The sequence below is a fragment of the Sarcophilus harrisii genome, chromosome 5, assembly GCF_902635505.1.
Source record: "Sarcophilus harrisii chromosome 5, mSarHar1.11, whole genome shotgun sequence".
Classification (NCBI taxonomy): Eukaryota; Metazoa; Chordata; class Mammalia; order Dasyuromorphia; family Dasyuridae; genus Sarcophilus; species Sarcophilus harrisii.
The window spans coordinates 240,566,197-240,594,122 of record NC_045430.1 but is presented as its reverse complement, the minus strand read 5'-3'; the positions used below and the strand labels follow the sequence as shown (position 1 = coordinate 240,594,122).

Below are 27,926 nucleotides of genomic sequence, written 5' to 3'. Positions count from 1 at the left end.
GAGAGAGGGAGAAACACTGTGTGTGTGTGTTCCATAAGCTGTTACTTCACCAACTAAGGGGCTGCCTGGTGTTTCGCATCTTCCAGAAGCTCTTACAGGTAGGCGGCTCCATGATGTAGACTACTTTGCGGTACAGGTAGCCGAATATGTGTAGAAGGAGGAATGAGGGACTTTGTATTGGGAGGAGGTGTGTATTTTTGTGGGAAATCACTGGTCTCGAGATGAATGAGACATTCCTAGTGCCAGCAATAGAAGATGGACAAGATGCTTCGTCCTCCGTCCTCAATGGGGGAGCAGCTAGGTTACATGTGAGATCACGAGAGAGAACCTTCTTCAGTTGACTCTGGGGAGATTACTCAAAACATCTGAGACTCACAAAGAAAATGGCTTTTTGTTGTTAAGAAGCTCCTCAGTTCTTAAGTAAAAAAAAGATGTGGGCCTGGGAGTTGGGATAACCTGAGTTTTAAATTCAGTCTCCGACAGAGTTGAGTGTCCCTGAGGCAAACCATTTCCCCATTTGCCTCTGATTCCTCACAGGGTTGATGTAAGGATCAAATGAGATGGTATAGTGGGAAAGGCTGACAAGTACAGTGCAAAGGACAGAAGAGAGGGGCTTCCTCTCACTTGACCCTGAGACTGCCTCCAGTTCCTCAATGCTTAGAGCTTTCAAACAAATTTCCCTATTGCAGGATCAAGCTTAACCATAAGACAACTTGTGGATCCCCTTAGCTGAAGAGGAGATGGGGCAAAGTAGCATCAAAGTTCCTAACCTTGATCTGACGATTCACTTCTGACACTGACACTGATACTGGAGCCTATCCCACTTTTCTCCTAAACCACATATTAAATTCATTTAAAAAATTCTCTGCCATCTCAAAATGTATATGTACTCTATTGCTTTTATTTACTTGGAGGAGAGTGGACCCAGTTGTTCATTGTACCTGTAGATATCCCAGGTAGGTATGGAAAATCCCTTTCTCGCTGTACTTGGGTAGCCAACACCTGTCATTTCTTCTTAGAGAGCTGGTGTGCTTCAAGGCACTGAAAGGGTTAAGAAAGGGTTGTCCCGGGTAGAAGTGCAGGTTGGGACTTTCAAGCCTCTCATTCTGGCCCCTAATGTAGTTACTACTTTGCCCTTAGGTCATGTAGATTTGAGAATATGAATATGAGAGAACTGTTAGGGGAAAGAAGAAGCAGGGATGGGGAGCCCATGGACTGTGACAAATTTATAGGATGTGATAAAATCAAACAAAATTGAAATTATTCTCAGAAATTGTGCTTTGGGCAGTGTAATAGTATATACCCACCACAACAAACAAATTTTGAAGATTTCTTCTTTATGCTGACAGACCCTTTGCCTATAAGGTTTTATCCTCTATTTCTTCTGTCACACAAGGGCGTTTCTCAGTTGCTGCCTTTAGATTGTTTTTAATGATGATTGACATAGGAGAGATGGGATGGAGAAAGGAGGAAACTGGGAAAGGAACCTGTAGGAACAGATCATTTTTATCAAAACATATGGGACGATGAAAAGCAACAGCTGGGCTGTAACCAATGAGAGGTTAGGGCATTCTTGGGTTCCTTGCTACTGCTTTAGCTGGGAAGATGGAATAGCTCTTGGAACAAGAGCTCTTAGTACTTATTTCTTGACATTTTTTCCCCGAGGAAATTCTTGAAAACCAGCATGATGAACACAAATTGGACACTTCCTCAGGGTGAGAATCAATTAATCATCAAACATGTAGGAATCCTTGTTCTGATATCAATACCGTATTAAATGAAAAAATTACTCACAAAAAATTCAATCTGAGAGGGAAGGCCAATAGTGTCAATTAGAATATGCCAGACAAATAGAGAGTATCTAAAATTTATGTCAGAAGGCATTTTCCTCCTGAAACAAGGAGACTATCAGAAGAGTTCAGGAGACAGGTGGACAGGGTGAGCAGATTGTTAGCTATGGGAGTGAAGAAAAGAAAACATCTGGAGGGGAAATGGTTGTTGAGTAAAGAATTAAAAGATGCCTTACTCAATGGATGCTATGAAGGCTAAGCAGGAAAGAGTGGTGAATGACTGAGCCTACAAACCTGGCTGACAGAAAAAGGAATCTCAGAAGAGGGCAGAGGGTGTGGGACAAAGAAGGGATTGTGTTTTGCACACATTGAGATTCAGGTGCAATTGGGCGTTTGGGTCAAAATGTCTGACGCATATTATATGGGAATGGCATAAGAGAGCTCAAGAGAGAGACTGAGGCAGGATCAATATACCTGGGAGTGATTTAAGCTGTATCTGTTCCCATTGTTTCATAGGAGGATGATACTTGTAACTTCTTGGATATTATCATTATTCTGGCAGTTAGAAGGAGGAGCAAACATAGTCAGAGGATAACGGGTGTGAGTGGAATTTAAAGGGATAATATCTTTTTTTAAAAAATGATGAAAAAGAGCAAGATAGGAATGTAATGGGAAAAGGGAAGAAAGGGAGAAGTGCAATGGTGTAGATTTTCTGCTATAAGAAAAAGAGTCAAGAAAAAGCTTTTCCATTAGGAGGAGAAGAGGAGGAGAGGATAAATGAGAGAACATCACTCTCATCAGAATTGGCTCAAATAAGAGACATCATAAATACTCAATAGAGGTATAGAAAACTATCTTAGCCTTCAGGAAAATAGGAGGGGAATGGAATATGGAAGGGGGGTGATAAAAGAAGAGATCATGTTGGGGGACTCAATTGTCAAGAATAAAACACTTTTCAGGAGAGACAGGGTGAAAGGAGAAAGACAATAAATGGGGGTAAATACAAATAACAATAGTAAGTGTAAAAATAACTTTTTAAGCAAGTTTCTCTGATGGAATATCATTGTTCTCCGGGAAATAAAAAACAAAATGTTCCTAGGGGAAAAAAACAAAGAGACATATACCATATATGAAATGACGGCAATGTGCTGGGGAGACCAGTTGTCAATGTTTTTGTTGTTCCCAGTAACACAGTTGTCCACAACTACTCTGAAAGACTTATGTTAAAAAAATTGCTATCCATTCACAGAGAAGGAATGATTGTGTCTGAATACAGCTCGGAAGCAATCTCTAGTTCCCTCTTTCTGCATTTTTAACTAACTTGTTCTTGAGGCTTTTTATTTCCTTTAGGGTGAGAGGTCTTTGTTTTTATTGACAATTTTTATGAGAAAATTTTAGATAACGTCAAAAGTGACTTAATTGTGAGTGGGATTTAGGGAAAGAAACTACAAAGCAAAAATCTTAAAAATAAATGTAAAAGAAAATCTTTTGAATGTAACTTGAGTAAATAATTAAATTAATTAATTAAAATTAAATAAAAAAGAGATCATTTACTTTTGTACTTTGGAGGTTATAATAGTAATTTTGCATTTCAATTAGAAAAACTCAACTGAATAAGAATGTGAGGAACTAGAGTGCAGAGAGCACATTCACAGCTATTCATCCCACACCATTGCTATTCTTTTGTACATAGTAGATTTTACTTTTTTTACTTTTACTTCGCTATTGTTAACAATACAGTGATCCAATACTACTCTGAAGGATTTATAATTAAAAATTAATTAAAATTAATTTTACTTTTCTTGAGTTCATGGAGGTTTTTCCAAGTGGAAGCAACAGTCAGTAAACATTTATTAATTATCTACTTGTGTGCCAAGCTCCATACTAAATGCTGGGGGCTTACAAAGAATACCCCTAACAGGGAACTGGTCCGGAGGAGGGGGGTGACTCCATACAAACAATTCTGTACAAATAAGTGTTTTACCAGAAAAATTAGAAGTAATGAAATTGTCTCTTGAGCTTCTTCCTGGTGTGCAATGAGGGAGAGCATAGCAAGAGCACAATGACAAGGGTTCACTTGTCCTCCAAAGGCCAGGTACACTATTGGTAGATCATAATCCCTGTGCTGCTACCATCTTTCCGGCCCACAATCTCTTTGCTGATTCCTTCCCCTTTGCTCATATGATCTCTTTTTCATTCACAGACTTGGTCCAGGAGCAGTGGGCAAAATCAGTGATGTTCCAAGGTCTCCATCCTCGTATTGCCCCCTTGTCAATAAAGGAGCAATAAGCAAGTGTCTGAACTCAAGGGCCAGGAGAACATTTTTCCTACCAAGTCAAAAGTGGAGGAAAATGACATTAGGGCCCTGACATGGGTGAGAAGTTTGGCCTTCACAGCTCTTGCTATGACCCAAGCAGTGCCTCTGCTACTGGTAGAATTGCTTCCTGCCCTTGCAGAGCAGCCTGTCTCTCTCTCCCCAAAGGACCACAAAAGTATATCCCAGTCTGGCCACAGATTCCAAGACATCCTTCAACATTGTCCTTGAACCCTCCTCTGATTGGCCCAGGGAGAAGCTTCTGGATCACAAGAAACCATTCTACCCTCTGCTGAAAAAGCCAGTGCTCCACAAAAAAGGACCTCCAAAGTCCACCCTGCCATGGCCAGGGAATGCCAGATATCCCCTCACAAAAGGACCTCCAAAGTCCACCCTGCCCTGGCCAAGGTATTTGAGAAATCCCTGGAGATTGCACCTGAATCCTTCTCCCAATGGCCCCAGGGGGAAGTTTCAGGATCTGAAGAAGCCACACCAACCTGCCCAAGAAAAGCAGCCCCTCCTCCTCACAAGAGGACCACCAAAATCTGTCCTGCCGTGGCCTCCCCAATCAGAAACTTGTCCCAAGACCATCCTCAAACTCTCCACACCAAGGCCCCAGGAAAAACATTCTGGACCTCTAAAAGATACACCAGCCTGTCTGAGAAAAGCAGCTCGGGCTCCTCTGAACAGGACTGCCAAAATCTGTCATCCTATGGTTAATCCAAGCCATTTTCTTCCAAGACAGTCCCTAAACACTTCTCCTAAAGACTATAGGGAGGAGGTTCTAGGCAGCAAGGTCCTTCTGGGGGCTTTCTAAAAAACTCTTCTCTGGAGGATTCTAAGAAGAGAGATTAGAATAGATTGTTAAGATCCAGCTCCCCCAATTTCCCTCATGAACTGAACAGATTGTGATGCCTCAGGGCAAACATAGACATTGAAATTGAAGACTTGGGGGAATCAGGGCAAATATAGACATTAAGGTCAAATATGGACATTAAAATCAAAGATGAGGTAGTCAGGGCAAATACAGACATTAAAATCAAAGACTTGGAGCAGTTGGGACAAATATAGACATTAAAATAGAAGACTTTGGGTAGTCAGGGCAATTATAAACATTAAAATCAAAGTCTTGGGGTATAACAGGGATCCTTCAGACATAACACAAAAAAGATGCAAATAAAGCCATCGGGCTGGGGATGAAACTGTCTGAAGAACCAACATCTCCAGGCAAAATCCCCAGAAACAAGAGGGGATGCCCAACTTAGCTGAATGTTGGTTGGAGTTTCAATAGGAACCACAGAGTTCATCTCCCAGACTGTCAAGTTGAAGTCAGAGTCCTGGAGCCTGAGTGAAGCTGGGCTGATTAGGATTGCAGCTGGGTCCACCTGTGCCACTGAGAACCTGAGAACATGGCCCTGGCAAGAAGGAACCAGCCCTTGGTGGATACAGAGGCAGTGGGGCAGGGATGCTGCTGGCAGCTGGTACTTGCAGGAGTGGGGAGCTCTTCTTTTGGTGTTCCTGATCAGAAGGCAGAGCTGAAAGGAAGTTTGAGAAACCATCCCTCTGCACCACAATTAGAAGACTAATTCCTCTTTTTAAAAAATGTACCTGCAAAAAACCACCCTACCATTGAAATATGGGAACAAAGAAGACTAGAGTTTATCTTCACAGGAGAACACTTAAGTAAAAAAGATTTTGCCACAACGAATGGCTCCAAACTGAAAGAGAATATATAGAACTGAAAAATGAATTTAAAAATTAAATGAGAGACATTGAAGGCAAATCAAAATAAAAAAATAAAATCTGTCCCAATAAAAACCAAAAGCTAATGGAACAAAAAAGGAAACCAACTTGCAAATGAGGTATAGAGTCTCAAAAATTAAAATAATTCTTTGAAAATGAGGATTGGGCAAGGGGAAGCCAGGGATGTTAAGACAAACCAAGAGCTAACAAAACAGATTGTAAAGCTTGGAAACAAAGGCAACAAGATATGAAACATCTTATAAGTTAAAAGACAGATCAAAAGAATGGATTAAGAAGAGAAAATAGAAGAATTGGACTACCTAAAATCTGTGACCAAAAATAGAACTTTGAAACAATAATGCAAGAAATACTTCAGGAAAATTGTCCGAGGGGTAGAGGTGGGGTGGCAGGAGCAGAGCCAAAATAGCAGAGAGGAGACACAACTTTACCTGAACTCTCCCATGAGTCTCTCAAATTAATGGCAAATCAAGCCTCCGATCTGGTTTTGGAATGAAAGAACTCACAAATATTTGGAGTTTAATAAATTTCTAGCAGAATATAATTTATAAAAATGTCAGAAAGTTCTGTTATAATTGGGCAGCCAGGAAGGTGGCCCAAGCACAGACAGTACATTCACCCAAGGAGGTTTGGGTGCTGGGGACTGGGGAATCTACCAGGAGGAATCTAGAGCAGTGTTGGCTCCTCTGTTCTGGTTGCAAGCCAGTACATCAACAGATTAGCTGAAAGACATTCAACCTTAATACAAAGGGCAGACAGTGAGCCCCTAAACTTCAGAATATTGCAAGCCCTGGCCACTCCCACCAACTTTTGGAAGTTAATCAGCATTGACCTACTGAAGTCACTGTGACCTATAGAGTTAACTTGGACAGTCTTCCCTTTCCTTTAATACAGATCTTTAAAAAAATAAAATGAGCAAAAAAGCAAAAATAACTTTGACCAGAGATAGTTTTTGTGGTGAAAGATCTCTATGATGGACAGAGTTCAAATGCTGAAGACACTAAAAGATCATCTCCAGGTGAAATTCCAAAGGCTGACAGGAATTGGTCCCCATATCATAAGGTTCTCTTGGAAGAATTAAAAAAAGATCTTAAAGGAGAGTTATAAGAAAAATGGGGAAAGGAAAGGAAAGGAAAACATTGCAAGAGGGTTTAGAAAACACAGATATTATCTGAAAAAAATTTCCAAAGTATATTTATTGAACTATAAAAAGCATATGACTGCTCACAAAATAAGATTTCCAAATTAGAAAAGAAACGTGAAAAATTGAATTTGTGAAATGGAAAATACGTTGAATAAAACAAATCATTTAAAAATTCAATTGGCCAAATACAAAAGGAGCTTTAAAAAAGTAACTGAAGAAAATAATTAACTGAAAATTGAACAAATGCAAATGAATGATTCAATAAGATATCAAGAATCAGTCAAACAAAACCAAAGAAAACTGAAAAAAGAAGAAAAATACAATACCTCATTGAAAAAAACAACTGACCTGGAAAATAGATCTGAGACAATCTCAGGATTATTGAACTTCTAAAAACCATGATGAGAAAAGCTGAGATATCAGCTTTCAGGAAATCAGCAAGGAATACTGCCCTGATGTCCTAAAACCAGGAGATAAAAAAGCCACTGAAAAATTCACCAGACAGCACTTGAAAGAGGTCCAAAAATGAAAACTCTATAGACACATTGTAGCTAAACTTCAGAATTATTGCAAAAACAAAAACAGATCTAATTAAAAGAGATAAGAGAGTAAATTATATCTTGCTAAAGGGTACCAAAAATAATGAAGTAAAAGCAATATTAAATATATATGCACCAAGTGATACATACAGCATCCAAATTCCTAGAGGAGAATTTAGGACAGATGCAAGAAGAAATAGATAGTAAAACTATATTAGTGGAGATTCTCAGCCTTGCTGTCCCAAAACTACATAAATTGAACCACAAAATAAATAAGAAGTCAAGGAGATAAATAGAATTTTAAAAACTGATGTATGATAGATTATTGGAGAAAACTGAATGGAGACAGGAGTATACTTTTTTCTCAGCCATTCATGGAATGTATACAAAAATTGACCATGTAGTAGGGTATAAAAACTTTAAAATCAAATTCAGAAAGGCAGAAAAAATAAATGCATTTTTCAGATCACGATGCAATAAAAATTATATGGAATAAAACACCAGAGGAAAATAGATCAAAAATTAATTGGAAACTAAAAACACTTAAAGCCAAAGAATGAATGGGTGAAACAACAAATCAAAAACACAATCAATGATATCATCTAAGAGAATGACAATAATGAAAACATACCAAAATTTGTGGGATGCAGCCAAAGCAGTTATTAGGGGAAATTTTATATCTCTAGATACTTATTATTTAAAAAATAGAAAAAGAGAAGATTAATGAATTAGGCTTATAACTAAAAAAGCTAGAACAAGAACAAATTAAAAACTTCAATTAAACACCAAATTTGAAAATCTGAAAATAAAACAGCAGATGAATAAAACTGCAAGAAAACTGGAGTTTATATAGGCAACTACCAAAAAAATCACTCAATTATTTAGCAAAGTTTCTTGCTTTTACTCTTGCCAGATTTTATGCTTACCTTGTAATTATTTGGAATGTACTAATGTTTTTTGTGTATCTCCTTTGTTTTAGAAAAGCCAAGATTATCTATGGTTCACCTGCTACCAAGAGCTTCCTGGTACACAGAAAATAGAACATCCTAACAGTCAGCTTTTTCTTGTTCATTATTCATTCCAAAAATAAGTCAACATACTGTAGGGATATAATAGCCTTGACATTTGCCTGTGTTCTTCAGGGTAACCACCGTATAGGGGATGAAGATAATCAAGAGTTTCAACGACAACATATGTGGCCTGCCAAAGGGGACTTTTAAGACAGAGGGAAAGAAATACAGCTCTTCGACTAACTTTATATTTTCCTCTTATAATCTTCAAAGGGCAATAATACCTATGCTTCTAGTAATGTCTACTTCTGAGTCCCAGTGGTGATAAGGGTGATTCAGCATAGGAAAAGGCAGAGCATAAGTTTGGGACAGGCCCAACCAAAGTAGAGTGACATTAAATGTGGTCTCAATTATGAACTGTGTATATATCATTCAAGGATCAACCCCAGTGTTTCCAGAGGATTACCAGCAGAGGACAGGTGATGAGGTGAGTGTTTGTTCTTTTTTTAAGGTGGGATAGAAATTTCTGAAAGATTTCTACTGAAATACCAAGAAACAGGACTCTTAAATCAGCAGAAGATATATTTATCATAATTGAAGTATAAATCTTTTGACACAACAAAATATCCAAACAAACTCCCAGAGAAGTCCTCTTGCAGCGTACATCTCCCCCCAAAATATTTAATGAAAGCTAGCACTTTAAGGTTTACAAAGAACTTTGCATGTATGATGTATCCTACTAGATGTTCCTATTATCATTATTCCCATTTTACAAATAAAGAAAATGAGGAAGGAACAGATTAAATCACTTGCCTAGAAATCAAATAAGTTACTAAATATCTGGATAAGGATGCAAACTCTAGTCTTCCTGAATCCAAATTCAGCATTTTATCCACTAAACCATGCTAAATTTTTAAATTATTTGCTACTCTTTCCTATAAAAATAATTTTAATTGTTATTTAGCAAAAGCTTACAAAGATCATGATAGGTAAATTCCCAGGTTCAATGTATTTCATTATAAATTAAATATATCTTCCTATCCTCAGTTGTGTTTGTAATAGAAATAAAAAAAAATTAAAACATTACTTTCATATACTACTACTTTATTGAAGGCTTTAATTGCATCAATTAATGGAGATAATGCTGCTTCCTCTTTACACGTAGTATCCTCTTAATTCATTTTCCCTGTCTTATTTATAGCTAGCATTTCTCATGCTTTATAAAGAAATTGTGGAAGCAGTAGGCATCTCTGTCTTATGTTGGATTTACCTGACAAAATTCCTAAGCCAATGCTTTATTTTAGACACACTTTTGATTCTATTAAAGAAACCTGTTTTGATTCCTATGATTTTCATTGTTTTTAACATTAAGAGAATTTTTTTTTATCAGAGGCTCTTTTTTCACCTCATTGAAAATCAAGTGATTGTTACACTTTTTGTTACCCCTGCACTCTGGACCTCAGTTTTCCTAATCTGTAAAATGAAGAGCTAGGGTTACACTAACTTTCGAGTATCCTCTAGCAATACATTTATGGTTCAAAGTGGGGAAAGAGCAATAGAAGGAAGATAAGGCCCCTGTTCTGCCATGTAGCCAATCAATCAACTTTTATCAAGCACCTTACTATGCCCCACTCCAACAAGATGTGCTGTCCCCAGATGAATGGCAAACTCACCCAATGGCCTAAGTCAAAGCGTCCACTATCAAAGCAACAGAATATTAAAGATTCCTTTCCTGGGAAGTGGAAATGGTAGAAGGGTCTGGTTTCTTCTGCCAAAATATCAGGGTAATTCTGCAGAAAAAATTGTCCAATTCTGCAGAAATTCCATGCATTAAATTGGAGGGAACTCCTTTGCCAGGGATGTCTTACTCATCTGATCTTGAAATTACCCAGTGCTTTTTAATATGCCACCAAATAGCTTCCTCCTCCTAGAAATGCAAAATCACAGCAGATAGCCTGACACAGAGGGGAAGAAAGCAAAAAGGGAACTCAGCTTAATCCAACAACTGGGAGGAGGGAGGAAAAGGTGTTTTATACATGAAGTGATACAATGAAGTTATTCTGGTTTATCTATTCATACATAGCTTCACTGTAGATGACACAGCTTTAAGGAAATATAAACATGATAAACTATAGAAAAGATATAAAAATATAAAAGTAATATGATAAATTAATCAAACCTCTCATCATTTAGAGATCTATCTTTATGCACACAGTGTATAAACAATGTCCCTAAGCTACTGTCCCCTTCCAATCCTTGGATTATAGAGTATGTGAGTTTGAGATTCTAGAGAGAAGGTCTAGAGGAGGAGGCTGAGCTGAATGAAACAAAGCAGCCTAGAATATACTTAAATGAAAAAAACTAAGTCCACACAAATATAATTAGAGTGTTAATCAGCACTGAAAAATAATAGGGAAACCCACCATTGTTCTCTTCAGGATTTTCCCATCTCCCCATTCATAGCCTACAGGCTTTCTCTAGGTTCCTTGTAATGAGGATCCCTCATAGGATGAATGATATAGATGAAGTTCTAGACTTGACATGAAAAAAGATCTGGATTCAAATTCTCTCTCCAATTCAAATCAATCCAGTTTGGCACAGTTTTCCTACTTGTCTCCTAGTCAATAAAATGGGAGAATAGTAATATATATGTAATAATACTTACCTTAAAAGGTATAAGGAGTAAATGAAATAATGGATGTAAAGCATCTAGCAAACCCTCTAAAGTGATTTATAAACAATGTTATCAGAAGTACTTTGCTCTTACTAACACCAATCCAAGCTAGGACCCTTTCATGTTCCATCTTCAGTTCCAACTCACTAATCAAAATCTGCCTGGCTTGCCCCAAGTATTCAGGCCCCCAAAATGGGTGCTAATGAATTACTCAGAAAATATCATTTACTTTGGAGCTTTTCAGAAATTATACTTTAAGCAAGAATTTCATGTACTTCCACCATGAAGAAAAGAAAGCCCCATGGGAAGCAGGGTTTTTTAATAATATTTCTCAAATCATACCATACATATATACCCTGCCAAGAAAGAAAGGAAAGAGCTGCTGTTCATCAGACCTTGAGTAGGTTAAAGAAGCCATTTTTGCCCCAATTTTTACCTAACCTTAATATTTTTTTCCAAGTCAAGAGGTCAAAAGCTTTATTATGTTGCCATAAAGTGGGCAAAGTGGGGAACGATTCCGACTAAATTGCTAATCAACTTGCAATTTACAAGGGGAAAGAGGGTACCTTTTATTGTTAAGGAATAACCGGGGGGATTAAGAAAGGTTTGTCCAGGGTAAAAGTGTAGGTTAGGACTTTCAAGGCTCTCATTCTGGCCCTTCAGGCTCACATCGTAGTTATTACTTTACTCTTTGGTCTTGTGGATTTGAGAATATGAATATGAGAGAACTCTTAAGGGCAAGATGATGCAGGGATGCGAGCCCATGGACTGTAAGCCTGACAGGTCCATAGGATGTTGTGAAATCAAAGAATATTGGAATGATTCTCAGACAGTTTGTGATTTGGGCAGTCTGATAGAAGTTTGTTTGTTATTCTTTGAAGAACTTTGAAGATTCTGCTTTATGCTGACAGACACTTTGCCTACAAGATTTCATCCTCTATTTCTTCTATGTCATATAAAAAGAATTTCTCAGGTGCTGCCTCTGGATTTCTTTTAATGATATAGGAGAGAGGGGATGGAGAAAGAAAGGAACAAGAAAAGGGACCTAACCTGTAGGAATGGTTCATTTTTATCACTTGTGTTGAGCCTGGCTTTACTGTAAAAGCATATAGGACTATGAAAGTCAATAGCTGGGCGGTGCCCAATGAGCTATTAGGGCCTTGTTGGGCTACTTGCTACTCCCTTAGCTGGGAAGATGGGGTAGTTATTGGAAGTAAAGCTTTGTACTTACTTGTTAATATTCTTTTCTTTCAGAAAATCCTTGAAATTTCACATGGTGAAAAGAAAGCAGGTATTTCCCCACAGTGAAAATCAGTTACTAATCAACAAACATGTAGCCGTACTTGTTTTTATGTGAGTCACTGTACTAAGTGAGGAAGATAGCCCGAATGTCTATTCTAAGAGGGAGGATGAAAAGTACATAAATTAGAATATGCCAGATAAATACAGAGTATATAAAATAACATCAGAATGCATAATTCTAATGGAACAATAAGACTATCAGAAGAGTTTTGGATCACAAGAGCTTAGTGGCCAGGGTGAACCGGTAGTTAGCTATGGGAGAGGAGAAAGAAATTTCTAGGGGGAAAAGGTTATTGAGTAAGGAATTTTAAAATGCCTAAGTCATTGGATGATATGTGGGCTAAGCAAAGAGGGGGAGAAAAAGGGTGGGTGACTGACCTGGCAATCCTGGGTGACAGAAAAGGGAATCTCAGAAGAGGGCAGAGAGTAGGGGACAAAGAACGGCTTCTATTTTGCACACATTGAGATTCAGGTGCAATTGGGCATTTGGGTCCACCATACATTATGTGGGAATTGGGGGAGAAAGCTCAAGAGAGAAACTGAGGCAGGAGCAATATACCTGGCACTAGATTAAGCTTTATGTGTTTACATTCTGACATAGGAGAATTTTACTTGTAACTCCTTAAGACATTCTCAATATTCTGGCAGTTAGAAAGGAATATACATAGCCAGAGAATAAGGTGTGTATAAGTTGAATATAAAGGAATAATATTTTTTAAAAAATAAAAAGAAAAGAAAAAGGAGTGAGAAGGGAATGTACCAGAATGTACCAGAAAAAGGGAAAGGGAGAAGGGGAAGAGTGCAAATTATCTGTCATATGGTAAAGAGGCAAAAAAAAAAACAAAAAAAAAACCCTTTTCTATTGGTGGGGGAAAGGAAGAAGAGAGGTTGAGTGGGGATCCCGAATTGGGATATAGAAATCTAATAGAAAGCAGGAAAAATTGGGAGGAAAATAGAATATGAGAAGAACTGGTGATAAAAGAAGAAATCATTTTTGGGGAGAGTCAGTGGTCAGTAGGGAAACACTTTAGAGGAGAGACAGTGAAAAGAGAGAGAAGAAATGGGGGGAAATACAATGAGCAATAGTAAATGTGAAGACAATTTCTGAAGCAAGTTCATCAGATGGAATATCAGCAGAACGTACTCAGAAAAAGAAAAAACAACAACATGAAAACCGTTCCATGAACAGAGTGAAATATGCCGTATATGGAATGATAGCAATGTTCTGGGGAAACCAGTTGTCAATGTTTTTCTTGTTCCCAGTAACACAAGCATCCACAACTACTCTAAAGGACTGATACAAAATCCTTATCCATTCACAGAGAAGGAATGACTGAGTCTGAATACAGATGAAAGCATTTTCTATTTCCCTCTTTATCTCTCTGTTTTTTACTTAATTTTTCTTGACTTTTTATTTTGCATTAGACTGGGAGATCTATGTTGGGATTTTATTTTCACAACCTTTATGGAAATGTTTTGTATAATTTCAAATGTGGTTTATAACAAATGTAAAAAGAATTTTTAATGAAATTTGGGTAAAATATTATTTTTTTTTATTTAATAGCCTTTTATTTACAGGATATATGCATGGGTAACTTTACAGCATTAACAATTGCCAAACCTCTTGTTCCAATTTTTCACCTCTTACCCCCCACCCCCTCCCCCAGATGGCAGGATGACCAGTAGATGTTAAGTACATTAAAATATAAATTAGATACACAATAAGTATACATGACCAAAACGTTATTTTGCTGTACAAAAAGAATCAGACTCTGAAATATTGTACAATTAGCTTGTGAAGGAAATCAAAAATGCAGGTGGGCATAAATATAGGGATTGGGAATTCAATGTAATGGTTTTTAGTCATCTCCCAGAGTTCTTTCTCTGGGCATAGCTGGTTCAGTTCATTACTGCTCCATTTGAAATGATTTGGTTGATCTCGTTGCTGAGGATGGCCAGGTCCATCAGAACTGTTCATCATATAGTATTGTTGATGAAGTATATAATGATCTCCTGGTCCTGCTCATTTCACTCAGCATCAGTTCGTGTAAGTCTCTCCAGGCCTTTCTGAAATCATCCTGTTGGTCATTTCTTACAGGAGTAATATTCCATAATATTCATATACCACAATTTATTCAGCCATTCTCCAACTGATGGACATCCATTCAGTTTCCAGTTTCTAGCCACTACAAAAAGGGCTGCCACAAACATTCGTGCACATACAGGTCCCTTTCCCTTCTTTATAATCTCTTTGGGATATAATCCCAGTAGTAACACTGCTGGATCAAAGGGTATGCACAGTTTGATAACTTTTTGAGCATAGTTCCAAACTACTTTCCAAAATGGTTGGATTCGTTCACAACTCCACCAACAATGCATCAATGTCCCAGTTTTCCCGCATCCCCTCCAACAATCATCATTATTTTTTCCTGTCATCTTAGCCAATCTGACAGGTGTGTAGTGGTATCTTAGAGTTGTCTTAATTTGCATTTCTCTGATTAATAATGACTTGGAGCATCTTTTCATATGACTAGAAATAGTTTCAATTTCTTCATCTGAGAATTGTCTGTTCATATCCTTTGACCATTTTTCAATTGGAGAATGGCTTGATTTTTTATAAATTAGAGTTAATTCTCTATATATTTTGGAAATGAGGCCTTTATCAGAACCTTTGACTGTAAAAATATTTTCCCAGTTTATTGCTTCCCTTCTAATCTTGTCTGCATTAGTTTTGTTTGTACAAAAACTTTTCAGTTTGGTATAATCGAAATTTTCTATTTTGTGATCAGTAATGATCTCTAGTTCTGCTTTGGTCATAAAGACCTTCCCCTTCCACAGGTCTGAGAGGTAAACTATCCTATGTTCCTCTAATTTATTAATAATTTCATTCTTTATGCCTAGGTCATGAACCCATTTTGACCTTATCTTGGTGTACGGCGTTAAGTATGGATCAATGCCTAGTTTCTGCCATATTAGTTTCCAATTTTCCCAGCAATTTTTATCAAACAGTAAGTTCTTATCCCAAAAGCTGGGATCTTTGGGTTTGTCAAAGACTAGGTTGCTATATTTGTTGACTGTTTTATCCCTTGAACCTAACCTATTCCACTGATCAACTAATCTATTCCTTAGCCAATACCAAATGGTTTTGGTAACTGCTGCTCTATAATATAATTTTAGATCTGGTACAGCTAAGCCACCTTCATAATTCATAAATATATATATATATTTATATATATTATAAAATAAATAAATGTATATTTATAAATAAATAAATGTATATTTATAAATATATATTTATTTATATTTATAAATATATATATAAATTTAAATATTTATATATATTTATAAATATATAAATAAATATATATTTATAAATAAATAAATTATATTTATAAATATAATTCATAAATTAATTAAAACAATTTAAAAATCATTCACTTTGTACTTTTGAGGTATTTAATAGTAACTTCGCATTTCAATTAGGAAAACAACTGACTAAGAATGAGAATGTCAACAGAATGAACAGAGTTTACAAGAGAGAACAAGGGGGAGAATAATTGGAGGCTACAGTCAAATTAACATTTATCATCTCATGTGGGCCAAGCTCCGTAGTAAGCATTGGGGGAATACAAAATAAGGTCTGAGCTGGACACTGCCTTCAAGGAGCTCCTAGTCTAAGGGGGTGACTCCACAAAAACAACTGTATAACAATAAATACTTGATCAGAAAAATTGGAAGTAATGAATTTGTCTCTTGGCGTTTCCTCCCAGTGGGCAGTGAGGGAAAGTATATGAAAGAGCACATTAACAAGAGCCACTTATTCTCCAAAGTCTCTTGCCAGAGATCATAATCCCAGAGCTGCTACCATCGATTTCCCGCCCACAATCTCTTTTCTGATTCCTTCCCCTTTACTCATATGTCCCCTTCTTCATTCACAGACTTGGTCCAAGAGCAGCTGAACCAATTCCAGAAGGAAAAATAACTGATATTCCAAGGTCCCCCTCACCATATTGCACCTTTGTCAATGAGCAACAATGAGCAAATGTCCGACCTCAAGGACCAGGAGGACAGCATTCCTGCCAGGTCAACACAGGAAAAGGATTTTAGGGCCCCATTTAGGGTGAGAAGTTTGGTTTTCACTGCTCCTCCTTTGACTCTGGCAGTTCCTCTCATATTGGGGGAATACTTGGCTCCTGTTTTCCCCGAGCATCATCAGAAAACCACCCTAGCCTGAATTGACAAAACTGATGGTGCTCCTCTGAAGAGGTCATCTAAAGTCCTTCCTGACCTGCACACAGAATCCAAGACATACCCAGAGATCATCCCTGAACCCTGCTCCAGTTGGCCTTAGGAAGAAAGTTCTGGACCTCAAGAAGCCATCCCAGTATGTGGTATCAAAGTAGTCAATGCTGCTCCCAAAAGGACCACTAAAGTCCATCCTACCTTAACCCCCAATCCAAAACTTCTCCCAAAGTCATCCCCAAGCACTCCTCCCAAAGGTCCAGGGGGAAGGTTCTAGACAACAAGGTCCAGTTGGGGGCATTTTAGAAAATTCTCCCCTGGAGGTTTCTAGGAAGATGGTCAAGAATAGATGGTTATGTTCCAATTCTCCCAAAATGAGATGAGGGTTACTTGTTATGGCAAAGTTCTCTTTTAATGTTGTGACCCAGTTTCTCTAATTGTCCTATTTCATTATTCTGCCTTAGGTTATAACCGTTCCCTCTTAATGTTTGAGATAAAGGTTTTATAGACATTCCTTAATGTTTGACAAGATAAACGTTTATCCATTTTAGATGTCATTAGAATATCACTAATGTCATTGTGCTTGTTATTCCATAAAAAGCTTGCTGCCCCCATATTTGGGGCTAGACTCTTTGAGATGATAGTCTCGTCTACCCCTGGGAGCAACATGGATCCATTGGTCCCAGTATTTCTCTACATTTAATAAACTATTGAATTGGTCTCTAATCTCTGTCTTGTTCAGTTGCCCCTTCTTCATTCACAGATTTGGTCCAGGAGCAGCTGAACCAATTCCAGAAGGAAAAATAACTGATATTCCAAGGTCCCCCGCACCATATTGCACCTTTGTCAATAAGCAAGAATGAACAAATGTCCAACCTCGAGGACCAAGAGGACGGCCTTCCTGTCAGGTCAAACAGGAAAAGATTTTGGAGCCCCATTTAGGGTGAGAAGTTTGGCTTTCATTGCTCCTCCTTTGACTCTGGCAGTTCCTCCATTGGGGAATACTTGGCTCCTGTTTTCCCCGAGCATCATCAGAAAACCACCCTAGCCTGACTTGACAAAACTGATGGTGTTCCTCTGAAGAGGTCATCTAAAGTCCTTCCTGACCTGCACACAGAATCCAAGACATATCCCCAGAGATCATCCCCGAACCCCTGCTCCAGTTGGCCCCAGGAAGAAAGTTCTGGAGCCCAAGAAGCCATCCCAGTATGTGCTATCAAAGTAGTCAATGCTGCTCCCAAAAGGACCACTAAACCCCCAATCCAAAACTTCTCCCAAAGTTGTCCCCAAGCACTCCTCCCAAAGGTCCAGGGGGAAGGCTCTGGACAACAAGGTCCAGTTGGGGGCATTTTAGAAAATTCTCCCCTGGAGGTTTCTAGGAAGATGGTCAAGAATAAATGATTATGTTCCAGCTAAGGACAGTAACCACTGACCCCTACCCGAGGAAGACGGAGGGGGAAGACGAGGCTATCATGAATGTCTCTCAGCCAGGCAGTTTTTCCTAGAATAAATACCAAAGTATTTATTACCAATACCAATACCAAAATAAATACCAAAAATTTCCCCAATTCCTGCTTTTCTTTCCTCAAAGATCTAGGGGCAATAGGTGGGATAGTGTGGCCTTCAGGGAGTATGATCTCCTTTAACAAAAACACTAAGAGCTTTTCAGTCTTATAAGGGGAGGCTTTTTTGCCCAGTTCATACAGGGGTTAACAAAACACAAAAGCAGTTTTTGCCAGGGGCAGAATATGCACAATCCAACTGCGTTTTTGCCAGGGGCAGAATATGCACAATCCATCTGCCAATCCTCCCCTAAGGATGTGCCTCCTCCAGATAGGCTTTCAGGATGAGGGGTTTAACAGCCCTTTCAGATTTTGCTTATCTGGGAGCTCTGGGAGGGAGAGTAGGAGTCAGGAGTTGGGGAATTAAAGGTGCCCTGGTCAGGACAAGCAGGAAGCAGCATGGACCTATGTGGGAAAGCCTGTTTCCCTTGGCCTGAAGTGAATCCCTCTTCTGTTGTCCTTTATGAAACACATCAGAAACCTCTCTAGTCCAGGAAAGACATGCAGTCATTGTTCCCCTGCACACTTATTGGGGGAATGTTTGGTGAAAATCCCCTTTCTTTCCATATTGCCCCATCAGCATGTGAAACATGAAAGGCAGGAAGGAAGGACAGAAGGACGGAAGTAAGGACAGAAGGATGGAAGGAAGGAAGGAAGGAAGGACAGAAGGAAAGACAGAAGGAAGGACAGAAGGAAGGAAGGAAGGAAGGACGGAAGGAAGGAAGGAAGGGAAGGAAGGAAGGAAAGAAGGAAGGAAGGAAGGAAGGAAGGAAGGAAGGAAGGAAGGAAGGAAGGAAGGAAGGAAGGAGGGAGGGAGGGAGGGAGGAAGGAAGAGAGGGGAGAGAGGGAGGGAGGGAGGGGAGGAAGGGAGGGAGGGGAGGGAGGGAAGGAAAGGAGGAAGGAAGGAAAAAAGAGGGAGGAAAGTGGGAAGGGCTGTGGAAATAAATAAAGAGCTGTTGTCCAACTGACATCGAGTTGATTAAAGAAACCATCTTTGACTCATTTCTTACCTAATCTTAATAATTTTTCCCAAGTGTAGGGACAAAAAGCTTTACCATGTTTCCATGAGGTAGGCAAAGTTAGGTAAAGATTCAGGCTAAATGATAATTAAACTTGACATTTACAAGCCTAAAGAGGAGTTTTGTGCTTAAGGAATAACCTGGGGACTGAACTCATGATTACATCCCATATCTGTGGGGTCAAGATAGTCCTAACAATGAAGGAACTGGAAAAGGAACCAATGAAACAAAGGTTCACTTAAAGACAAGATAATCCTGTCAATGCCCCTCTCCCAGGCAAACTGTCTCAGTCAAAGGGACCTGATAAAACACCCTGCCTCCAGGCCCACATCCAGTCATCCTGATCTATAGCTGGCCACTGGATAGAAATGGGTCCAGAGGAGAAAATGAGGCAGGCCATCTTGCCCAGGGCTCTCTCCCTTAAATTCAAATCACTTGCTTGTCATGGCCATAGGCAAGTTATTCAAGCTCATTAGAGATCCTCCTCTAAGGGGAGAGCACTGGATGGGATGGGTCAATATAAAGCTCTGAATTCCCAAGATTTTGTAGAGTAGGAAGGAAGCATTGCATATGTTAAAGATACTTGATGGATTATATTTGTTATTAAATGTGAAAATCTATATTTTGAAATGATGGCTATAGACACATCTCACACTTGATTTCAAAGGATTTTTACATCTTCTATCACATATCTTCCCACCAGGCTTGCTTAAGATATCTTTTATCATCCACATTTCACAGATGAGTAAACTGAGTCATAGAAATTTTGTTAGGGATTTTAAATTTTAAGCAGGCACATTAATAATCAAATGAAAATAACATTTTCATAAAACTTTAAAGTTCACAGAATGGTTTTCTCAAAACACTTCAGGAATAAAAGTGTTGTTAGCTGTTGTCATTCTATACATGCTGAAAATGAGCTCAAAAGAAACTTCTGATATAATTAGAAAATGATGACATTTATATTGTCAAGCATATAAGATAGTAAGGGAAGAGGTATATAACAAGACAGTGTGTGCTTCAGTGTCAAATATATGTAGAGAATGTAAGGATTTGGGGTATAGGTGGAAAAAATTGCTCACTCAATCAGGACCTTTTCCATCTATTTTCAACTGGATTTGTAGGACTGATAGGGAAATTATGGGAGCTGAAATTAATCATTTCCCTACAAATCTATGAAGGGCAAATTGGCTAAGGAGAGGGGGCAGAGCCAAGATGGCAGAGAGGAGATGCGCTTTTTCTGAGCTCCACCACATGCCTCAAAGTAACAGAAAAATCCAGCCTCTGAACTGGTCTTGGAGTGAATGAAGCCACAAATATTTGGAGTGTAACAAATTTCCAGCAAAAGATAATTTTTAAGACCTCCAGAAAAGGTCATTTTCAATTGATTACAGAAGGAGGCGGGCCGAGCACAGGCAGTACTGAGACCCGGGGTGGTGCGGACTCTGGGCATGGGTGACTCTACCAGGAGGAATCTACAGCAGTGCTGGCTACTCTGTCCGGGTTGCAAGCCAGTAGATCAAGCAGATTAGCTATAAGACATCCAATGCAAATACCAAAGGCAATTAGTAAATACCTAAATGCCAGAATTTCACAGCATCTGGCAATGCCTACCCAGCACAGAACTTAGTCAGCACTGACCCAGCACAGCCACTGTGGTCTGTACAGGAAGCTGGATAATCTCCCTTCACCCCAAAACACACCTAAACCTTTTTAAATAAGATGAGCAACAAACCAAAAAGAACTCTGACCACAGAGCTTTTGTGGAGGAAGAGAGGAACAGATTTCAAACCCCAAGGACACTGAAAGCAGATTGCCTCCAAATGAAGCTCTAAGGGGTGATATAAATTGGTTCCTTCCTTACAAGGCTCTCTTACAAGAATTCAAAAAGGATCGTAAAAAGGAGTCAGAAGAAAAATGGGGAAAGGGAACGAAAACTTGCAAGAGGATCTAGAAAACAAAACACAGAAATTATCTGAAGAAGATTTAGTGAAATAGAAAAAACACATAACTCCTTACAAAATCAATTTGATGAAATGGGAAAAGAAAATAAATGGGAAAAGCAAATTGGCTAAATAGAATTCACAAAATAATTGTGAGAGAGGCAGACTCTCTACCTAGGGTGTGACAGTTTAAAAGAAGTTTGATACAAGAGTGTGAAGGGAGGTAAAGTGTGTTAGGGAACATAGAGGAGGAGGAAGAAGATGGCAAATGTTACCTATCAATAAAGTTATATATTTCTCCTTGATTGGAAATAAACCAAAGAGAAAAAAAGAAAGCTGAATCAAAGTTTTACAAAGAAGGATATCAAAACCCTCTAATCTATCCATGCTGGATGACAAATAGTCTTCTTCCTTATCAATGGACAGTCAGAGGAAGACCAGAATTTTAAAAGTTCGAGTTGGTGAAGTTTTGATCTTTGGAAGAGTACAGCTAGGTGAAAATGACAAACGTTTAATGAAAATCAGTGGGAAATAGTTTGAAATCCAAGAAGAAGAGGGTTGTCGGGAAACTAAGTAATAATGAGCAAGCTTCCTGTCTCTGCATAAACAATCCATCCTGCAATGAGAGAGCTGATTGGAGGAGGGAAATGATGTAATGGGAAAATGGTATGTGATGTCATGACTACTTCACAAACCATTACTGGGATAAAAGACCAGGACTGCTGACAGCTGTGCTCTGTGCGGGAGAGAGAGCGGGCGAGAAAGAGAGTGAGAGAGTGAGAGATTGAGAGGAGAGAGAGAGCGCCAGAGCCACAGACAGGGAGAGAGACAGAGAGGTATAGAGGTGGAGGAGAGGGAGAGGAGAGAGGCGGAAGGAGAGGGAGAGGAGAGAGCTGGAGAGAGAGAGAGAGAGGAAAAGAGGGAGGAGGAGAGGAGAGGAGAGGAGGAGAGAGAGGAGAGGACAGAGGAGGAGAGGAGGGAGAGAGGAGAGGGAGAGGAAGGAGAGGGAGGAGAGGAGAGGAGGAGAGGAAGGAGGAGAGGGAAGGGAGGGAAGGGAGGAGGGAGGGGAGGGAGGAGAGGGGCAGGGAGGGAGGGAGGAAGGAGAGGGAGGGAGGGAGGGAGGAGAAGGGAGGGAGGAGGAGAGAAGAGGAGAGGAGAGAAGAGAGGAGAGAGAGGAGAAGAGAGGAGAGAGACCAGGGAGAGAGAGGAGAGGGAGAGACCAGGGAGAGAGAGAGGAGAGACCGGAGAGGAGAGGAGGAGAGGAGGACAGGGAAGAGAGAGGGAGAGACCAGGAAGGAGGGAGGAGGAGGAGGGGGGGAGAGGAGAGGGGAAAGAGGGAGCCAGGGAGGAGAGTCCAGGAGAAGATGACCAGGGAGAGGAGAGAGAGGAGAGATCAGGGAGAGGAGAGACCAGGGAGAGGAGAGAGGCGGAAGGAGAGGGAGAGGAGAGTCCAGGGAGAGGACAGAGGCGGAAGGAGAGGGAGAGGAGAGTCCAGGGAGAGGACAGAGGCGGAAGGAGAGGGAGAGGAGAGTCCAGGGAGAGGACAGAGGCAGAAGGAGAGAAGGAGTCAGGGAAGGACGAGCCAGAGGAGAGGAGAGAAGTGAAGAAAGAGGCAGAGAGTCAGAGAGGAAAGACGGAGAGGGAGAAGGGAGAGTGGATAAAGGTATGAGAGAAAGAGAGCGAGGAGAGAAAGAGATAGAGAGGAGAGGAAGAGGAAGGAGGAAGGGAGACAGGGAGAGAGTTTAGAAGAGAAGAGAGAGGGGAGAGAGAGAGGAGGGAGAGGGAGAAAGCATGTGGTGTGAGAGAATTCCATAAGGGACCTTCACCAACTGAGAGGCTGCCTGGTGTTCGCATCTTACGGAGAGCTTTTACAGGAGGAGGGTCCAATGATACTGACTACTTGGGGTGAGGACATGAATATGTGAGAAGGAGAGGAAGGAGGGAAAGTTTGATTTAGGAGTGTTGTACTATAGTTGTGGGAAATCACTCGAGTCTATGAGGATGAATGAGGCATACCTTGCAGCTTGGTAGAATCGGACTAGATGCTTGTTCTCTGTCCTCAAGTGGGGAGCAGCATTTAGGATAAAGTGACATCATGAGAGAGAGTCTCTTCTGTTGACTCTGGGAGATTACTTGAAACGCATCTGTAGGACTCACAAAGAAATGAGCTTTTTGTTGTTATCCTGAAGAAGCTCCTCGGTTCTTAAGTAAAAGAATGCCCTGGGCTTGGGAGTTGGGATGAGCTGACTTTCAAATTTAGTCTCAGACAGAGCTGAGAGTCCCTGAGGCAAACCATTTCAAATGGGTGCATTTGCCTCCGTTTCCTCACAGGATTGATGGTAAGGATGAAAGGAAATGGTATAGTGGGGAAGGCTGATAAGTATAGTACAAAGAACAAAGAGAGGGGCTTCCTCTCTCTCTCTCTCTCTCTCTCTCTCTCTCTCTTTCTCTCTCTCATGTGACCCTGAGACTGCCTCCAGGTCCTCATTGCTTAGAGCATTAAAACAAATTTCCCTCTTGGGGGACAAGCCTGAACCATTAGACACTTGTGTTTCCTTAGCCAAAGAGGAGATGGGGCAGAACAGCATCAAAGTTCCTAACCTTGATCTGACAATTAACTAATAGTGATTATTGACACTGATACTGGAGCCTATCCCACTTTTCTCCAAACCACATATTAAATTCATTTTAAAAATTCTCTACAATCTCAAAATGGATATCTACTATTGCTTTTATTTACTTGGAGAGAAGGTGAATCCAGTTGTTCATTGTACCTATAGATATATCCCAGGTAGGTATGGAAAATCCCTTTCTCGCTGTACTTGGGTAGCCAACCTGTCATTTCTTCTTAGAGAGCTGGTGTGCTTCAAGGCACTGAAAGGGTTAAGAAAGGGTTGTCCCAGGTAGAAGTACAGTTTGGGACTTTCAAACTCTCATTCTGGCCCCCATTATAGTTACTACTTTGCCCTTAGGTCATGTAGAATTTGAGATATGAATATGAGAGAACTGTTAGGGGAAAGAAAAAGCAAGGATGGGAGCCCATGGACTGTGACAAGTTTATAGGATGTTGTGAAATCAAAGAAAATTGGAATTATTCTCAGAAATTGTGTGCTTTGGACAGTCTGATAGAGGAGGTACTTGCCACAGCAAAGAAACAAATTTTGATGATTCTTCTTTATGCTGACAGACCCTTTGCCTACAAGGTTTCATCTTCTATTTCTTCTATTGTCATGCAAGGGCTTTTCTCAGTTGCTGCCTTTAGGTTGCTTTTAATGATCTTTAGACAGGAGAGATGGGATGGAGAAAGGAGGAAACTTGGAAAGGGACTTGTAGGAATGGAATTTTTATCAGCATTTATGGGATGATGAAAAGCAACATCAGGGCTGTAACCAATGAGAGGTTAGGGCATTCTTGGGTTGCTTGCTACTGCTTTAGCTGGGAAGATGGGGTAGTTCTTGGAACAAGAGTTCTTAGTACTTATTTCTTGACATTCTTTTCCCTGAGGAAATCCTTGAAAACCAGCATGGTGAACACAAATTAGATACTTTCTCAGGGTGAGAATCAAGAAACATGTAGGAATCCTTGTTCTGATCTGCATTAGATGAGGAAGATACGCAAAAAAATTCATTCTAAGAGGAAGCACCAATAGGACATCAATTAGAATATGCCAGACAAATAGGAAGCATCTAAAAATTACGTCAGAAGGCATTTTCCTCCTGGAACAACGAGGCTATCAGAAGAGTTCAGGAGAGGACAGGTGAGCAGGTTGTTAGCTATGGGAGTGAAGAAAAAACATCTGGAGGGGAAACGGTTGTTGAGGAAAGAATTAAAAGATGCCTTACTCAATGGATGCTGTGAGGGGTAAGCACAGGGAAGAGTGGTGGATGAGTTAGCCTGTAAACCTGGTTGACAGAAAAGGGAATCTCAGAAGAGGGCAGAAGGGGTGGGACAAAGAAGGGATTGTGTTTTGCACACATTGAGTCTCAGCTGCAATTGGGCATTTGGGTCAAAATAACCGACACATATTATATGGGAATGGCATAAGAGAGCTCAAGAGAGACTGAGGCAGGAACACTATACCTGGGAGTGGTTTAAGCTTTATCTGTTTCCATTGGGACATAGGAGGATGATACTTGTAACTTCTTAGGACATTATCAATATTCTGGCACTTAGAAGGAGCAAACATAGCCAGAGGATAAGGGGTGTGAAGAGAGTATGAAGGGATAATAACTTTTTTTTAAAAAAACGATGAAAAGGAGTGAGACAGGAATGTAATGGGAAAAGGGAAAGGGAGAAGTAGAATGATGTAGATTTTCTGCTATATGAGAAAAAGAGTCAAGAAAAAGCTTTTCCATTGGGAGGGGAAGAGGAGAAGAGGAGAGGTTAAGTGAGAGAACATTACTCTCATCAGAACTGACTCAAATAAGAGACATCATAAATACTCAACAGGGGTATAGAAAACAATCTTAACCTGCAGGAAAATAGGAGGGGGATGGAATATGGGAGGGAGGTGATAAAAGAAGAGCGGGGGTCATTTTGGGGGAGTCAGTAGCAAAACACTTTTGAGGAGAAAGAAGGTGAAAGAAGAGAGAATAAATGAGGGGAAAATACAAATAATAGTACTTGTAAAAACTCCTGAAGCAAGTTTCTCTGATATTATATCATTGTTCTCCGAGAAATAATGGGAATACAGATCGAAGCATTCTCTATTTGCTTCTTTATCTCTCTATTTTTAACTAAATTACTCTTGAGGCATTTTTTATTTTCATTAGGGTGGGAAGGTCTATGTTTTTCTCCCACAATTTTTACAGAAAAGTTTTGGATAATTTCAAATGCGACTTCTTGATTGTGAGTGGGAATCAGGGAAAGAAAGTACAAAGCAAAATCCTTAAAAACAAATATAAAAGAAAGTCTTTTAAAGGTAACTTGGGTAAATAAATTAATTAAAATTAAATAAAAAAGAGATCATTCACTTTTGTACTTTGGAGATTATAATAGTAACTTTGCATTTCAATTAGGAAAACTCAACTGAATGTTAATATGAGAAACCAGAGTGCAGAGAGTATAGAAGAGAGGGAAAGGAGGTAGAATAAGTGGAAGCCACAGTCAGTAAACATTTATTAATTATCTACTGTGTGCTAAGTGCTCTCGGGACATAGAAAGAATACGCCTAACAGAGTACTGACCTGAAGGAAGCTCCCAGCCTAAGGGGGTGACTCCATACAAACAATTCTGTATAAGTGTTTTACCAGAAAAACTGGAAGTAATGAAATCGTCTCTTGGGCTTCCTCTCGGTATGCAATGAGGGAGAGCATAGGCAAGAGCACATTGAGCAGGGTCCACTTGTCCAGCAAAGGCCAGATACACGATTGGTAGATCATAATCCCAGAGCTGCTGCCATCTTTCCCGCCCACAATCTCTTTCCTGATTCCTTCCCCTTTGCCCACATGCGCCCTTTCTCATTCACAGACTTGGTCCAGGAGCAGCGGGCAAAATCAGTGATGTTCCGAGGTCTCCGTCCCCGTATTGCTCCCTTGTCAATAAGGAGCAATGAGCAAGGGTCCGACCTCGAGGGCCAGGGAAACATCGTTCCTACTAGGCGAAAAGTGAAGGGAAGGATTGGGGACCCAGCATGGCTGAGGAGTTTGGCCTTTGCGGCTCCTCCTATGACCCAAGCAGTGCCTGTGCAACTGATAGATCTGTTCCCAACCACCACATCCTGCTTTGCCTGCGATTGCAGAGGAGCCTGTGTTCCCCCAAGGAACACAAAAGTCCTTCCTACCCTGGCCAAGACATCCACTGACATTGTCCTGGAGCCCTCCTCTGATTGGCCTCAGGGAGAAGCTTTTAGACCACAACAAAGCACTCCAGCCTGTCCTAGCACCTCCGGGGTTCCACAAAAATGGACCTCCAAAGTCCACCCGGCCATGGCCGGGGAATGCCAGACATCCCATCAGAGACGAAGCTCCAAAGTCCACCCTGCCATGGCCGGGGAATGCCAGACATCCCATCAGAGACGAAGCTCCAAAATCCACCCTGCCATGGCCGGGGAATGCCAGACATCCCATCAGAGACGAAGCTCCAAAATCCACCCTGCCATGGCCGAGGAATGCCAGAAATCCCCTCATATGTGAAGCTCTAAAGTCTACCCTGCCATGGCCGGGAAATGCCAGACAGCAGCCCCTCCTAAACAAAGCTCCAAAGTCTACCCTGCCATGGCCGGGAAATGCCAGACAGCCCCTCCTAAACGAAGCTCCAAAGTCCACCCTGCCCTGGCCAGGGAATGCCAGACAGCCCCTCATAGACGAAGCTCCAAAGTCCACCCTGCCATGGCGGGGAATGCCAGACATTCCCTCATAGACGAAGCTCCAAAGTCCACCCTGCCATGGCCGGGGAATGCCAGACAGCCCCTCCTAAACGAAGCTCCAAAGTCCACCCTGTCCTGGCAAATGTAGCCAAGACATCGCTAAAGACTGTTGTGGAACCCTCCTCCCAATGCATCGAGGGAGAAGTTTCTGGACCAGGAACCACCAGGCCAGCCACTCCTAGCAAAGGCAGTATTCCACAAAATCGGACCTCCAAATCCACCCTGCCATGGCGAAATGTGCCAGACAGCTCCCTCATAG

At 40.4% G+C, this 27,926-nt stretch overlaps 1 protein-coding gene across 1 annotated transcript; it reads left to right on the top strand.

The window, feature by feature from the left end:
• Positions 1-27,873, top strand: LOC116419476. Its single transcript, XM_031939971.1, has 2 exons — positions 1-98; positions 26,770-27,873. Exon 2 carries the CDS (start codon positions 26,802-26,804, stop codon positions 27,432-27,434), a length of 633 nt encoding a protein of 210 aa, XP_031795831.1. The 5' UTR covers positions 1-98; positions 26,770-26,801; the 3' UTR covers positions 27,435-27,873.
• The last annotated feature ends 53 nt before the right edge of the window (positions 27,874-27,926 follow it).

Excerpts from the sequence above, each read along its gene's own strand:
- LOC116419476 (XM_031939971.1), top strand. The coding sequence starts at position 26,802 with ATGTTCCGAGGTCTCCGTCCCCGTATTGCTCCCTTGTCAATAAGGAGC.